General features: G+C 39.3%; 1 protein-coding gene across 1 annotated transcript in view; it reads right to left on the bottom strand.

The window, feature by feature from the left end:
- The window catches only part of pappa2 (pappalysin 2), a 110,019-nt gene that overhangs the window by 74,463 nt on the left and 17,924 nt on the right, over positions 1 to 17,632 (bottom strand). The window contains exons 5-8 of the mRNA XM_084732600.1: positions 7,501 to 7,649; positions 2,192 to 2,331; positions 977 to 1,130; positions 247 to 439 (exon numbers count right to left, since the gene is read on the bottom strand). Coding sequence (XP_084588726.1) covers positions 247 to 439; positions 977 to 1,130; positions 2,192 to 2,331; positions 7,501 to 7,649 — 636 coding nt within the window. The remainder of the gene's footprint in view (positions 1 to 246; positions 440 to 976; positions 1,131 to 2,191; positions 2,332 to 7,500; positions 7,650 to 17,632) is intronic.

Raw genomic sequence — 17,632 nt, 5'->3', positions numbered from 1 at the left:
GTCTATATGACGTCAACAACTGGCAAGTCATGTAACCAAATTTATCACAGACTTTCAGTGTTGTTGTTCCGATTTGAGGGGGCGTTCATGTAAATTTTTCCAGTCAGGCACTCATCTTTCCAGTATTTCGGAGTAATTGTTACGCAATCTTTGTTCAGATTTGGTTTAAGGTTGTGGTAGAATTACCTTCAAGACAACTCTCCTTAAGAGATAAATAATTCAGATAAAGAACCCATGCAATCGTACCTCTGATAAAGGGGTCCCCTCATAGGTGGCACCCAGTAGATAGAGACAGAATCTGGACTCTGATCTGTCAATATGGGGGCCAGAGGGATCGGGGCAGGTTGCCGGTCTGTCAGCCACTTCTGGTAGACCAAGTCAAGATAACAGTGCATCCGGGCCACTTGGTTGGGGGTGAAATGGTTGGTGCAGTTGTCATCTGATGATGATGAAAATAAAAAAAAAAAGCTCAGGTGGTTATTACAGATCAGGTTCAAACACATCTAAACTTAGTCTTAATCACACAGATATCTGATGAGGGAACATCCCATGAACACAACAGCAAGGTCCTTGATGAGCTTTTCAGAGCGCATAAAAGTAAAGCAGAGTACTTGTTGTGTATTACACAAATTTCAAGAGGCAGATTAGTTCTCAGTAAGTGCCCCACATCTGTCCCTTTTTAAAATGAACAAATGATATGGATTAAAGACTAATAGCAGGCTGTTGTAACCGAGAACCATGTGTTTGCTGTCCTACTGAATGCTGACTTATACAAAAAGCACTGTTTCTAATTATGCAGCAGAAAGTCTATTTCACGTCCTCTACCATCACTATCCTAGTAACGTACAGTGTAAACTCTACAAGTCCATGTAATTGACTTGTTCTGTGGGCCGCTAATTCTTCTCATCATGTCTGACAGCATGTTGCCTGCTGTTCATTACAAGAAAGGAAAGTGAAGACTTTTTATTCACCGTACCTGTGTAACTCATGTAATTGCTATAAGGTGTGTCCTGGTATGTGGTCACTCCACAGGTGTCGTTGACGGCTCCGGGATCATGGCAGGCTTTGGATTTGGGTGTTGGTGCGGTGTCGGCACACAGATCTCCTGTCTCCATGGATGGGGTGGTCTCCTGTAAGTGTGTAAGACAGAGCTTCTAGCAAGTGATCACAGAAGTGGGAAAAGCTCTATCAAGGTGAGCATGTCTACTTTACGTCTGCTACTTTGCTTTCAGTTCAAGAAATCTTAATGAAGTTAAGAATAAAAAATTATGCATTCCATTCTATATGAATATTTCATACAATTTCCTATGGTGATCCTCAAGGTCTTGCTATCTTAATGTGGTATTCTGGAAGGAATTTATCCAATTTGAATCAATTCTTGTATGGTCAAAAATAGTTAGATTGTCACCAGATCTGTGTAAAACAAATGCCTCCACAGCACTCACCGTTGGAGAAAGGCTCTAAGGCTCTGCTGTAAGAGAAAAACAACCTGTCTTGATTGCATTTTTTTAAACCAATCACAAACATCTTGGGCGGAGCAAAGCCCAGGATGCAGCGATGGTGCTGCTGCCAAATAGTGTTGAGGGGGAACTTTTGTGGTGCATGTCATTTGCACGTCAGGAGGCGAGCTCTGGCATTAAAATTACTACATCACTGCAAAAGAGGCGCTAATTTGCTGTTTTCAGCATTTAAGTTACAGTTCTGAGGTTGTTGTTGTTTCTTGGGGACTTACACCTTACACCTGCAGTGTGCATCCAGTGAGTCAGACTATGGTCATCATAACCTTTATACACTCTAAACTTTTAAATTTAATATAGGCACCACAGAAAACTATGTTTATTACAGATTTATTACTAGAAAAACTTGATACAGAGTGTATCTCAAATCAGTTTACAGGTTCCCTGCTTTCAGATGATGTATACGACTTCTATGTAGCATATACTGTTGACCGCTGTTCCCCCTACAAATGATAGAAATGGGTCCATGGTAAGGAAGGATGGAGTGGAAGAGGTTAATGTATATCATTCAAAGAACTGAAAATATTCATGGAAAGCACATGTAAGCATAGACATAATGACAGAAGAAAGACACTTTCCCACATAAAGTAACATTTTGCGTAAGGTGATAAAACAGATACAAAACACACAAGTACAAAAAGTCACAGTAAGTACCATCAAAAGAAGATTCTTACCTGACATGGGTCATCACAGGAGTCCCGCTCACTCACCCCCTTGAAGACATGGTACAGCCCCAAGATGTGGCCCATCTCATGGATCATGGTGTTGTGGTGACCCATGGTACCAAAGTAGGATGGGTTCAGCACCATGCCACCTGAGGACAAACAATACCATTCACAGGAAGGGTCATAATATCATTACTGTCTAGATACTGAAAGGTGAGAAATAGTTTGAGTCCTCACAAGACACAAATCTAAAATCTTTCAAAGACTATAACAGCTCATTACACCACTTTGATGGGATGCACTGATTTAAAAAAAAAAAAAAAAAGATAATCAGCAGGTAAACTGCCCTCTGACAGGACAAGAAATAAAAGGAAATCTCCAGATTCTGCTTCTGTTCTGTATTCAAAAACATGAAAACATTCAGATCTGTTATCCAGGTGGGGCTGTTTTTAATAAGCACCCAACAAAACAACTGATCCCAAAAAAATATGGTATTGTAACTACCAGATTTGTGTTTACTTACCGCCACCACAGGAAGCAAAAAAGAAACAGACCGCCATAGTAAAATGAACTATGACATTTAGAACCAATTAGCAATGAAGTAAAACTTCAGTACTTTAAACCAAAAACATGAAACAGGATACGGTAAGGTGATGATGGGTGGATGTGGGCCTGTTTTGAATATAGAGGAATGTTTTGCAAAAACCTCACGCCACTGAGGCACTAAAAGGCACTAAAAGAAATACTATGGTCACTGAAGATGATTAAGACAAAAACTCTAAGTCACAAAACCACAGAAAAATGATGGAGAAGGATGCATCAGTGTTATTAACAGTATACACATATAAATATTATATAAAAACTTTGTCTTATTGTATTATTAAGAGCCTAGTAAACACACAGTAAACAGTAATGGTAGGTAATCAGGTTGGATTCAGAGTGACAGATAATAATGAGAGAACGTAAGGAATGCATTTTTTAATGGGTGGAAAGAATATATTGGAAAAACACCATCTTTATGTTTTTATAAACGCATTACTGTTCCGATAATAATAATGATCCTGCTCTGAAGTACATGTTTAAGTCTGACTGTGTTGAAAATTATTCTAAAAGCTCTTCTGCAATATTTCCTCTTTGCTTAGATCTTGTTTGCATCTGCCCCTTACTTAGGACAAGGAGGTTATGTTTAGTCCTGTTAGTTTGGATTTCTCAGTATATTGACTGATGTTGATCTGAATGAAATTCACTAGAAAGTCAGTCTGAGGCATGGACAAGGGATTTGTTTTTCAGTGCGGATCTGGACACAGGATTTTTTTAAAAATGGTTTCTTAACAGGGGAAGAGAATTTATCTTGAGGCAGCTGGATTCTGATCCATCTTGTCAGGCTTTAAGTAATCCATTTGTGTTTGCACCAAAAGTGTACTAGGAGGGACTACTGGCAGCTACAGATGTGGTTTTAGGTGTGACAACAGCACTGAAAGCTTGTCTTGATGGATTGAAAGTGCCTGCCCTTTTCTAAACAGTTTCTCCAGATGACCTGTCAGATGGTTCTGTGTAACAAACCATCTGGTTTGTCAGGTTATGTAAGAATGTCTTTTTGGACTTTTTTTTTGGCAAATGTATCTTGAATGACAAAAGAATTCTGTTAGTATTTTATTTTTGTACAAAACAACAAACTAAATTAGAAAATTAAAGACCAAATAAGAATACAAATCTAACAAAGTATTCCAAAAGATAGTAATTTTACAATTGGCTATGGTTTTGGTGCTCTCATTTAAGTGGAGATACAGGTTTTCTGCAGCATACTGATAATCGGAGAATCAAGAACAGACATGATAGTTATTGGTTCTCTAATTAGAAACAGTGTATTCATTGGTGAGGACACTGAACAATGAAGACATTAAATACGAAGACACTAAACAACAGGGCCTCCGGAGACGACTTGTCATCCACTAACTTGTTTTTAAACAGGGACAGATGCTGAGCAACTGAAACAAATGTCAGGAAGACTTTCAGTAGAGAACAGTTTAATCTGAAAGTATAACATCTACTTTGACAATCTAAGTGATAGCAAAGTTAAATTCCCTTTTCAAATCAATTAATAGCTATTTCAAGCCAATACATTGACATAACAGTAACATATTACTACTACATTCTAATTTAAAAACAAAGGCAAGAGCTAGTTTGTCCCTCTGCTGGACACAATAAAACCAGCAGTGGCGTGAGCAAATACATGTGTATATCTGACTTGAAACGAATATGGTTTGGCAAAGACTTGTTTCTCCTCTTTTCCATCAAAGACGTTAAAAAACTTTTAAATGTAGACATCTGCATACAAATTCAATTTACAAACAAATATAGGGGAGAGGTCTGTTAAAAGTTAAGATGCATCTTTGCATTCGTTTTTCAAAATCAGTGGTGGCTTTTTCCGATTCATCTGATAAATGCTTGTACAAATGTAAACCTTTTTCATTTAACAGAGCAGTTGTTTTGCTGTGATTATGCTGCATGAGCATTTTGGTCTCATTTCATGATAATTGTTTCAACATAAATGTCTTTGGAAGGCAGCTGAATTAAATTTCTGGCTGCTAATTTGATTTGTGTATACCCCAAAAGCTAGCAATTACTTTCATTGAATCAACCAGTTATGTTTTAATACTCAATTATCAATTTATTTCTAAATTACAAATGCCCAGCAGAAGTTATCAGAGCTTTAAAAAAAATCAAAGCAGAGCATCAAAAATGGATAAGTATTAAATTCAGAATTATATGAACTAAGGAAAAGCAGAATATCCACTGGAAAATAGACTTAAATTAATATATTACTAATATTAGTGCAAATCAAATCAATTTAATCAGTCATTATCATCATAAAATCAATAATTTCATCACCAATTTGTGAAGGATAAATGTAATAAGACAAAACTTTAATTGCTGAATATGCTAGTTCTTTAACTGAAACATACTCAGTATCCACTGTACTGTGTATGATGAACTGGTACTGAATAAGAACCAGATTTCCCATCCGAAGAGATGAATGACTTTTTGATGCAGGGATTCACCAGAGTATTGGGATTTTTTTTTTTGTGTGTGTGTGTGTGTGTGTGTGTGTGTGTGTGTGTGTGTGTGTGTGTGTGTGTGTGTGTGCATGCTGGCTCAGTACAATCTGCCGATAATTTCAGGACTGAGATCCTACATTAAAGGGATGAACATTCTGTCCGACCACATCTTAGAGGCGCTCTATTGAGCCAAGATATGGAGACTGGACAGATCACCAGAGACGTTTCTTGAAAGTATCTTGGTCAAATTAAAGCCACAGGAAACCCAAATCCACAACAGCCTTTTAACTATGTAATTTATAAAATTTAGGGTCTTACGCATATTGGTACACACAAATTATCTTTAATCCAAATTCAAAATATTGTAATTTAAGCTTTTGTAAACTTTCCTGACTTTGGGTTTGAATTGGGCGTGATTATTTTTGGCATTTATGCAAATAATTCTGTGAACGAATTAAATAAAAAATGTCAGATGTCCCACTCAAACAGGTGCAATAAAAGGTCTCTGCTCCTGATTAATTTGACTCAGAGTCTGAGCCAACTCAACAACAGGGAACTGAAGCTGTTATATCAGTTATTAAAAATCAGTTATTGAGTTACTGCTGCGTTGAAAAGGGTCATCTGATGGCAACGTATAGCAGTGAAAATATTCTAAATATCGCATACACTTAAACTGATATTGATTTTTCTAGGCAACTAAAATACATTTTGCTGCCGACTTTGTCCACAGCAGTCCACTGCCTGGCTTCAGTGCAGTACCCCTGAGAGAGGTGTCAATTAAAATGCGATCTGCCACGCTTAAGACAGGGTCTAAACAGCAAAATGTCGTGTTTTTTCAACTAGATTTTCTCATACCTTTGATGAGAAAACCTAGCTCTCAGATTTTTGTGGACTTTGTGGATCTGGTAGGACGAGGGAGGAGGACTGATGCTTTGTGCTCAAACGCAGTCAGAGTTGATGGACAACTCATCCCAGATGTGGAGCTTTTTATGTGAAGATGTTGAACATACTATCACCACCATCTTGTTGTTTACATTCAACCTAACGCTAATTCAGAAAATGCGCTACAGAATTATTTCCTGGGTGCACACTTGTATTTATGTAAATAACTGTACATAATGTTTTATTCTTTTCTTTTCATCCTACTGAATTCTATATTTAGTTGACTATCTCTCTACATGCTGAATTTTGTGTCTAGCATGACAGAGCTTAAACGCAAATTTAATTCTACAACCACTTGTTGTATAATGACAATAAATAACCTTGAATCCTATTTTAAGCCAAATTTCCAGAAGCTTTAATGTCAGTTTGTGACTTTCCATCATCACGTTGCAACAAAAAATGAGATTCTTGAGACCAATCAACAGTTTTCCTCTCCTCAGTTTGAGCAGTACACTTTGCATCCTTTTGTTCTCTGGAAAAGTTTCAATACTACATGGTATTGGGTTAATTCAATCAGTACCTGTAAAGGTATTGAGTACCAATACTTAGCTGTAGTACTGCATGTGCCTCACATCCTTTCACACACCAGTGTTGTACTGAGCTGTGTGACCTTCCTATGTGCTATAAGTTAAAATGTTAAAAACACAGGGGAGACAGCCGTGTTAGTGTTACGTTATTATTGCTGACAATGTAGTGATGCGCAACCGTTGGTGTCCTTGAAGGAGAAGAAGAAGTCTGTTCATTCTTCACCCACTCTTAATTAGGATGAGCCACAACATGGAGTTCAGAAAGTAGTTTGTTTGTTACAGGGACATGTGAATTCTTCCACTAAAGGGTACATCTAGCCCACGTGCCTTCTACTTTTGAGTCCATTCAACAGTTTGTACCGGCACAAGAAGAAAAAACGTGCCTGAATAAATAAAGAACAGCTGGCAAGTGGGCATGGGTGGCAACAATGGTACAGAGCCCACACTGCCGTTTGTTTGTTTGGTTGTTGTTGGGTTGATTAGCCTTTTCCAGTGGAAAGAGGCCTAATGATTGGAAGAGGAAAGAGGCAATGTGCCGGGAAAATCTCTGCCAGCTCCAATTGCTCACCCCATCTCGTTTTGGATATCGCCAAAGACGACAACAAAGGATTGAGGGCGAGGGTAGAAATGAAGGGATGGATAAAAGGAGAAAAAGACAGAGAAGCGGGATAAAAGAAAGAAGAAAATAATGACAGCTGTACAACAGATTAAAATACAAAGAAATAAAGACAGAAGGTGGAAAAGTGGCTTTTATATATGACATAGAGTAGTTTGTTGTAATTTCACTTACCTTGGTGTGTAAGAGCCTCCTTTGCCCATGGCCAGGTCGCAGCTCCTGCCAGCTCTTCACGCACAGAGTTGCTGGCAAAGAAAACATTGAGCGTGTCGGTGCCGCTCAGGTGTAGCTCCTCCTTTAGCTCTTTCACACTCATGTAGGCCCTGCAGAGATGGAAAAAGAGAAAACATGAAAATATTACAACTCTCTTCTGAGCTAAACAGGACGCCTTTTCATAGTAAATGAAAATTATGGGACAATGGGAAAGTGAGAATAGCAGAGCAGATTAATTAATGTTTCTGTTGTGAACATAAACCACATACCCCTCTGCCCATATACACTTGATATATTGGATGAGAATATTTTAGTCTATGAAGCTGCACACCTTAAAATAAAAAACAACTTTTTTTTCTTTTTGCTAGGTCAGTCTTACATTAAAAAAGCTATATACATAGCTATCCATCTACACATGCAGTCATTAAACATAGTGTAATGCTATGCTATAGATTTTTCACAAAATATGGTGCATTAAACATTTAGCTGAGCTTGGCGCTGGTAAAACGGCTAGCTTAGTTTTCTATGCTAACTTAATTTTCTGTGCTAGTTTTGTATTCTAAGCTAGCAGGCAGTGGAAAGAGACAAATATGCTTTCCAACAGCTCCTAAACTGTTTTAATTAGGCTAACGTTACCTGTATCTTGTTTACTAGCAAGCTAAAGTCACTAAGACATCCACAAGTCGCTGCTTTTTTCTTCGGTGCTAGCTTGGAAAGTGTGTGAAGCTACCAGCCTCACAAAGAAGATGAGACGCCTGATTTGCTGCGTGCAGTTGCTGCCTTGACCTAACTAGCTGTTACTGGTCAGTATGGTCCAGTCTCCTCAGTTAGCTTACCCTCCAACAGTCCTTTTGTTAGCACATTTGAGTGAAAGGCCCGGCTTCACCCACACAGGTGTATTGACTTAGGTTGATTAGACCTCTTCGGACACTGCAGCTGTGTTAGACTGTGTTTGATTGGCATCTTCTATTTGTTTTGTTGCACCTTTTACACCTTAGATCATTTAAGGTATAACTTGTTTAATTTAATTCTCTGGCTTAACGTAACGCAGATTTAAGTTACCTGTACAAACCACGGGTTTAGTTTTTTTTAAGTATAATACAGTATATACAGGAGTGTGTAAATATTACAGCTTTGGAGTTAGGGCTGGGCGATGTGGCTTAAAATTAATATCCCAATATTTTTGGTGTATTCCGCAATATACCATATATATCTCAATATACACATTTTCTTGAAAGTAACATATCGCTAATTTTCAAGTACTTCAAACATTTGATAGTCTTATTGAATATGATGCACTGCTGATTAAACTACCAAACAGTATATTAAGTAGCTAAAATAAGCTCAATCTTAAACATAAACAGCAGTATAATGCAACGTGCACATTAATGCAGCGGTAATATTAATCCAAAAATATGAGATATAATAGTTAAGTACTGACGGATAATTTACTGCACAATGAGTAATGCTACATTCACCTTTGATAGTTTCAGTAGGTTTTGCTATAATACTAACTTTTTCTTTTACCTTAGTAACATTTAGAATACAGAACTTTTACTTGTAGTACAGTATTTTCAACTTGTAAATGTACTGGACATGAATTACACACTCACTGCTCCTGTGTTACCAGCAAAGCCTCCTCTTTTAGGAAGGTGGGCTTGTGGGTAATCTGTGTGACAGAGGTTTGGCGGATTTTCTTTTGTGAAAGTGAGCCAGCTAGTCAGGCTAAAAACTAAACTAGCCTAACAAACATGATCAGATGATCGATCGCATTTTCTCGTGATTTATTTTATTTTTATTTTTTTGCCACAGTGAAGAAAATCCCAGCTGGTAACTTGTTAAGTTAGCCTTTCACAGACCATCTCTCTGTGAAGATGCTGTAGTAATTACATAAACAGGGACTTCATGTAACAGCCTTACAGTAACTATACTGCAATCAAACCTAAACTACACAATTAATTGCCGACTGAAGTAAAGTAACTGCCCTTCAACAGCAACCAGTGGAAGCACTGAAAAGTAGAATATGACGATAAAGTCATCTGCTCTATCACACATTATTTCATACTTGAATATAATGAATATAATCGATACATCACCCGGCCCAATTCGGAGTTTTGCTGCTCTCAAAAGGAACTTCTGAGCTCATGGTTACAATACGGGAAGTGTATATGATATGCTTGGTGTTCATGTGTTTAGGTCACAAGAACACTGGAACATGATCACCAAAACTGTTTAGAAGAAGCCACCCAGGCTAACATTTTAGCAAGCAAGCAAGTAACATAATGCAGGTAATGCAAAGGTATAATGAACAACATTGTCCTTCGACATGAAATTAAAAAGAAAAACTCTATATAACTAAAATATACCATCCACTGAAAACATGAACCCATTTGAAGGCATCATTAGACAAGTGTTAGAAGGTCTAATTAGCAAAAATGTGTCTTGCTTTTATGCTAAGCTAAGCTAAAAACCTTTGTTGAACCAATCTCTCGTTGCAAAGGGATTAAATGTCCACATCTATCCCACAGAAGGAAGGGACACAAGCATATTTTCCAAAATGTTCAGAGTATGGAGACAAGTGAGACCAGTTCTGTTCATGGTGATAATCTTGATGTAGGGCGTCTCTTTAGCATACGACAGTTTGCTTCAATCCATCAACATCCATCTTTGCCTGTATTTACCTTCCAAATCATAATTGTTTGAATTGGTCAGGGTGCTTCAAACCACTGTCCCCCGCAGACCACCACCCCAAACCTCTTTTTCTGTGACTGTGATTAATTACCCTGACAGAGCTTTGATGTGTGAAGCCGACTTTGTTTTTCCTTGGCTGCGGTGATGTCACATGTCATTTTTCTCCTTTGCTTTCATAGCTGGAAAGCTTTTGCACCTACCTACCATACTGGGTCTAAGAGCTTTGCAGTGGGGTGTCTCACTGACGGCCCAATTCGTGCATGCCAGACGGTTAAAGCTTTTAGCTGAACCTCCTTATGTTTTCCTGGAGCATTACAACTGTTTCACGAGAAAAGTCAGCATATGGGGCTATGTGCGTATGCACTTATTTGCATCTGCTTTATGTACAGGGTAATAAATATCTACACTACCACAAGTCTTCCACTGGTGCCTCAGTTTAGCTTTGGCTCCAATCAGTTCATATTTTTAGAAATAGATTTTGTATGAATCATTCATAATTTTGTTAGTGCACTCTTGTTTTCTTTCATCTCACACAGGGAAAGCTTTGAATTTAAGTGTTTTTCGATGGTCATAACGTAATGGATTATTGTTTCATGTTGTATTTCTCAAGCAGGGAGTTAAGGTTTTATGTGATTGATCAGCTTCAGCTGTGGGGCTAACTTTGTTAAAATTACTAAGCCATGCTTTAATCTTTACCTCAGTCACTTTGAGTGTACTTGAATGATTTGTTTTAATGTGGTTTCTTAAAGAGAAGTTAAGGTTTATGCTTTTGATCAAGCTCAGCTGTAGGGCTAAATTTATTAATATTACTTAACTGTGCTTCAATCTTAAAAGGTTTAAAAGTGCTTGTTTTTTTCATCAGAAATATAATTTATATAATTGCTCATTAAAAACTCTTCAGCTTTGGCTCAGTGCTGCTTACATTGTTCCAACAGCCTGGAGGATAGACAGGTGAGCTTGTGACTGCAAGAGCTAAGCTTTCAGCTGGGAAAACTCTAGATTGATGAAATAAGAAAGCAGTAATCCCCATCCTCCCATACACTACTGTCAATGTACCATTAAGTGAGGCACTTCACCTCTAAATTGGTCCAAAGGTGTTGCTCAGCAGCCAAGAGCCCTGCATGTGTGTAATCCTCCCCCTGAATGCAATCCCTCCCTGAGTGCATGTGTTGTACTGTAAATAAGAAAGTGTTTTCTCAGGCACTTTGCCTGACTAAATGAGGTTTAAGATTTAAGACGCTTCAGGGAAACCCTGCTCGCACTACATTGCTGAAGCAGAGTTCAGCCCAGGCTGCGTGCAGTATCCATCACCCGAGGCTGTGCAATTACAAGTGGCAGAAAGTTGACCACTAAAGAGTTGACTCTTCAACTTCTGAGACTCAGAGGATGCCTCAATGGAAGTCTAAGGCCAACCTGGCAGAAAATAAATGGCTCTATATGATTGAAGTGAAAACCCTGGTTGTGTATTAACAAACTTACCATTTGTGGGCAAGTCAAACACTGCGTGAATCAGCAGCAGAGTCAGCACTAGCACTGTCACCATCTAAACCTGTAGATCCACTTTAAATATTATTGTTGACAAGGCGGTTACTTTGAACCCCACAGAATCAGAAGACAGACTCTAAAAATATCACACCCACAACAGTCAAACATTTCATCATAGTATCTACTTTACTGTGCACTTTACTTGCCGTTGTATGATGTTAACGTGTTGAAATAAAGTAAACACAGAGCATCTACAATCCAAACAATTGCTTCACAGGTCTTGATGAATGCAGTGCTAGGAGAAGATCCCAGGACTCACAGGCAATATGTTAAAAGTTGCTTTTATTGCTCAAGTGCAGAGTGCTTTGGTGCAGAGGCGTACTAGGACACACTGAGAACTGGTTACCCACGCCGAGCCCCAAGAAGTCACATTTGAATGCAACACAGTTTCAGAGACATGCACCATGAGGGCTGCGGCAACCCAAGCCACCGAAAAGGCCTTGTTCGTGATTGTCTCATGATACCAGACAATCTGAGATCTGGCTATCTACTGATCATCAGGGGATTTCTAAATGTAAGATAGTTGCTTCCGCATGTCAACGCACTAATAAGAAGGGCTGGCCTAAAGACTTTGGATTGGTTCTGCAATGGAGTTTTTTTTAAAACTCTCTGATTGTTTCCACCCAGTTCAAGAAACGAACGGTGCAAGATTTAGAGACTGACTTGTGAGTCTATTTTCAACACTTTTTCACTGGGAGAATGCTGGATGTTATCAGCATTTATAGTAACCATAGAGCCTATCTTAAATAGTGGACAGAATTTCCAGGTTTGACAAGCGAAGCCAATGCAGAAGTGCTTTAAACCTGTATTATTTGTACTGACCAGCAGGGGGAAACTCTGCAAAAGTTGTAAAACGAAGCCCAATTGTCTGTTCTCTCATGGCACAATAACCCAAGTCCTCACAGTTTCCTAATGAGTTTATGATCTCAGTCTCTAGTTTCAAGTCTTCTTCTGTTGTGCATGATGTTCATTTTGTATGTTTTATGGTCCTATTTAGAGTTAAATAGACAGATAAATCAGTGTATGTTTTAGAGCGGGGCTACTGTGTGATTGACAAGTCATTCTCAGAGAGTCCAATCATTGGCTCATGAAACTCAGGTCAAACTGTCAAACTAGGCAGTACTGTTCAAATATGGATCAATATTCTGTTGCCATTTTTCATTTGCCCAAAATGTTTTCATAAACATATTTCAGTGTACTGCTCGGCTGTAGTACCAGAAACTTTGTGGCCATGGAAGCCAGTATTTCCTGCTGAACGGACGAGCCAAAACCAAGCACTGCCCAAGTCATGGTACATCACACTTGATGGTAACGTCAGTGGCTCTGACCTGCTCTTCTTGGATTTAATCAAATATAATGATAATAATTTGGATTAAAGGAAGTTTACATCCAAAAAAACCCTGTATTAAATGATTAAAAATTCAGCTGGGGGCGACATTTTCGACCAACCCATATAACTTATGTTAGCTTAATTAGTTAGCGAGCTACTGCTGATCAAATCAGCTAGTGACAGTTGTCATTTAGCAGGCAAAATCAACAGTTACCCACTGGAACTGACCCTTTGCTAAGCCCCTCCTGTGAGCACCGACTGTCCATTCCTAGGCTAGCAACCTTAACTGGGGCGCTGCAGGCCTGTCAAGCTTCGCATTTCTCTCCATACCAAAGTGGTGTGCATGGGGCTCTAAGACGAGCAATACTCTGTGTCCCATGGGTTGGGCGGGCAGCGTCTTTTTTGTAGTCTTTCAAAAATGTAAAACACTAGAACGCTAGAGCACATGTGTGGGGAACAGATTAAAGCCTTTATTTTGTTCCAATGTAAGCTGCAAACATCAGCATGTCCAGCTAAGTAACGCTAGTTTCCTAGCAGCAGTGCAGGGCTAACGTTAGCCCCAGTCAAACTTGTACTAGAGACCATTGCATTTGCCAAACTCATGGCTGTTACATTGGGATGTATTATGTAGGGGGTTTGAGGAGGAGGATGTGGGCTGGGGCAGAATCAAAGTGGGCCGACAATGATGCACTTCTCTCAGGCTTTTTTTTAGGTCAAAGCCAGGTTAGCTTAGCTCTTATCCCAGCACTCTTCCTGAGGCAGTGGCAATCCGGGTGGTCTGGCTGGGTGACTGTTTCAAGGTCCGGTGCACTAATCTAATAGCTTCCTTCTCTCATGTTAATGAGTGTGTTCGAGATGTCTATCATATACATATGCATGTTGGATTTTACCCTTCGACCAGTGTTTGCTGAGATGTAGCTCACATGTTTCAAACCTTTTTACAGGGTTCTATTTTTATAATGCAACATTAAAAAGTCAGCTCTCTTCAGAAGGTTAAGCATTAGCTTACATTTAGAAGCTATGCTTATGAAATCTGCTAGTGAGAGCCATCATACTAGCTGGTCATCAGCTAGAAATGAGAAGCCTGTTTCAGTTTACTTCTCTGTGGAGAGAGTAAATTCGATGTCTTCCCTTTGTCTGAAAACGCTGACTCATTGTTTCAAAAAATTTAAAAAGCACATATTTATGCTAAATTTGCCAGTGTTATGACTGTAAACTAGGGGTGAAATGGATTCCAAAATTCACGGCTCAGATCGTATCACGGTTTTGAGTCCTGGAGCAGATCGTTTTTCAAAGTAGCAAGAAAGAAAAAAGACGTGGGACTGGGGTTAAATTCATTTAAAAATGCACTTGGCTTTGATCTCTGTCTGTAGTTATCACCATAGTAATATAACAATAATATAAAAAATGTATGTATATACATAAAAAGATATATATATGTATATATATTATACAGTATAATGCAAATACTATACTCCACTGTATTAAAGAGTGCTGTACTATGTATATACTACAGCACATATAATGAATAATTATATACTAAACACTATAATACACTACTCACCTACTCTCTCTGTAGTCTGACCCAATGTCACACCCATAACACTATCTGATTGGTTAGAGGTCATGAGTAATAGCCAGTCAACACAGACATACTGTGTCACAGACAGGCAGACACAGAGCTGCACAGGTGAGTAAAGAGGTGGAAGAGGAGAAGTTAAAACAGCAGGTATCACCAAAGTTTCAATAATTGTCACAATCTGTTTCTTAAACGACAGCATAGTTCCACCAGTGAAAATGAAGTCATGGTCAGGATTTCACTTGAGCTGATGTGGCTTCGGTCACTCTTCACAGAGATGTGCTGCAGAGTGAAACACAGCACAGATCTGTCTTGCCTTTCACTGCAACTCTGCATTGAGATTTCAGGTTTTATTACTTATATAAAACATAATAGTGACAATAAAGCCATGTTTCACACTATGATGGTTATATGTAGTCTGCACATGTGCATGCTGACAAACCATGGAGGGCAATCCATACAGGACATAGGACAGCTGCAATCTGTTGCACCCCTATTGTAAACTGCATACACTGTGCAAGAATGGAAAGCTTGACAGGTGCAGTGACAGTAACTAAGGCGGCTGGGGCTTAGTAAATGTTTCATCTCAATTTAATGGCTCTGCAAGTTTGCATGCTGTGATACATGCTGTCTAACATAAAAAGCATAAGGCAGGCATAAGGCTGGCAACACTAATGGATGGATCTGTCAGACAGACGTGAATCAACGTCAGATGTAGAGCCGCGTTCTCTCAATTCTGGGAAACATTGCAGCTATCTTTTTATTAGTGAGTAAAACATGACCACAATAAAACTTGAGCAGAATAAAACTTGAGATTCACGCACACGTAAAGTGTCAAACAAAGTTGGAACGGGTTGGATCTTTCAGGGGAGTTGCCTGGAGCTCACTGCACCCAAGTGAACTATCCAGGGTTTACTAACCAAAAAATGTTAGCAAATCCTGGACATGTGTCTCAGCATAAATGGACATGATGTCCCCCGCCACCCCATCACTCCCTCTCCGCCCTTGCCTGTCTCTGTCCGTCTTTCCCCTTTTCACGCTCCCTTTTCTTTGTTGTGATGCCAGAATCTGCAGTGTACCTGGCCATCACTCCAGAATTGGCTCTCCACAACAAATTTGTGTCGTGACAGCAGCTGGCTTCAGAAACCTCTGGCCCTGGACTGGCCAGAAGCAGCTGTGCACATATAGGGTCCCGCAATCTGAATACCTGGCCAAGAGCTCGGAGAGGAGGGGGGAGGGGAGATATCAAAAACCCAGATCCCAAACATAAAAACAGTTCAGTGCTCCGCAGATGCCAGCGAAATGTCATCCTCACATTAATTCTTTCTCTGCTTGAGAAAGTTGCGAGTTGGGATCCAGGGACACACACATGCGCGCAAGCAGGCATGCCGAAGCACTCACACACATCAGCATTTTCAACAAGCCGGGGTCAGGACCTTTCCAGAAGACCTACACTACTGTTAGTCTGCTGGGTCCACTTTTTATGACACTCTGGTCTCATGTGTATCGACTGTTCATGTTTTTCCTAGCTGAGGGTCAGGAGCTTATAGACAGGAACTCTGGCAAGATTTACTGAGTTACATCACTGCGTAGAAGCACACACCTACTGTGACTTTTGAATTTTGGTTTCAAAATCTCTACAGCAGAGGCCTTATTTATGAAAGTCTCTCATGCAAATAAAATATCTGCACAAAACCAGATCAAATCCAGAGCCATGATTTATAAAAGCATGCTCACATCAACATCAACACATTACATTGATCTCTCCCATTCCCCGTCATATATCATACTAAAGCAGATTCCAATTATTACCCAAAGGCAAGTGTGATGGACATACTTTCATTTGTTTTTTGGAATATTCTTTGCTGTAACCATCAAATTAAATCTAGAATAAATCACTAAGTATTTTTATGTAATTGAGGCCAAAGAAGCAGACCCCTGTTTGTGCAAAACAAAGGAGTGGAGTGCTGTCTGCTGTCCAACTTTTTTCATTGGTGTCCATCTCCTCTCTGCAGGGTAGAGAGCTCAGGCTGAGAAAGGGAGAACATCTGAACATAACAACTACCAAACCAAATTTTTTCCTGTCTGTCTCACAGCGTCTACCCCAGCAAGTTCGTGACAGGATAACATAAATTAATGTTTTACTTATGACACACTTTAAAAACTTACTGCATATGGCCGAGCAATGACACCACACGCACAAAAGACAACTTTTTTTGAACTTTTACCTAACTTTAATCTGTGTCATCTAAGGACAGTCAACCAATAGTTTCATATTCACATGGCGGCACAAATTCCCACCCAGTCTGTGACAACTGGCCATTTGGAGCTGTCCAGTTCAACCTTTCTCCTTCTGTTGGTCACTGACACAGTTGGAGGTTAAGTGCCTTGCGCAAGGGCACCTTGTGTTTTGAGAGAGGGCAGTGAAGAAACAATAAACTCCTGTTTGCAGCTTCTGCAATTTGAATATTGCACTTGTCCATGAAAGTGTGATCAAATGAGCTATATGTAGCCGCTGCGGATGTAAAAATGAGTACTACAGTCCAAACAGAGAGTTGAAGAGTTGAAGGGTGATGAGTTAAGCAGACACTTATTCATTCTGCAAATATTCAGCATTAATTTGAACTCTAATTAATGTGAAACAGACATCCAAAACAGTTATTCCATTCTGGAATGGAAATTTCAGAGGGGGACACCACGGCTGTAGTGTTCATGTCAAGTGAAGCGAGCATTTCAACTTAAAATGTTTCCTTGATCTGCGATGACAGATCATGGTTATTTTATGATTTCTTACAGCAAATATATTACAGATTTCTCCTTTAATTGTGCAACCCTTGTAGGGAATTATTAAGTTGTTTTTCTTGTAAAAAGCAAGCTTTGCCAACCTGTCAGTGGCAAAAAGTAGAAACAGCTGGGGCATCCCTCAGAATAAAGAATCCTAGTGATAG

The sequence above is a fragment of the Lutjanus erythropterus genome, chromosome 12 (genome assembly GCF_056507025.1).
Source record: "Lutjanus erythropterus isolate fLutEry1 chromosome 12, fLutEry1.hap2, whole genome shotgun sequence".
In the NCBI taxonomy this organism is placed as follows: Eukaryota; Metazoa; Chordata; class Actinopteri; order Lutjaniformes; family Lutjanidae; genus Lutjanus; species Lutjanus erythropterus.
This window is presented reverse-complemented; position numbering and strand designations above follow the sequence as displayed.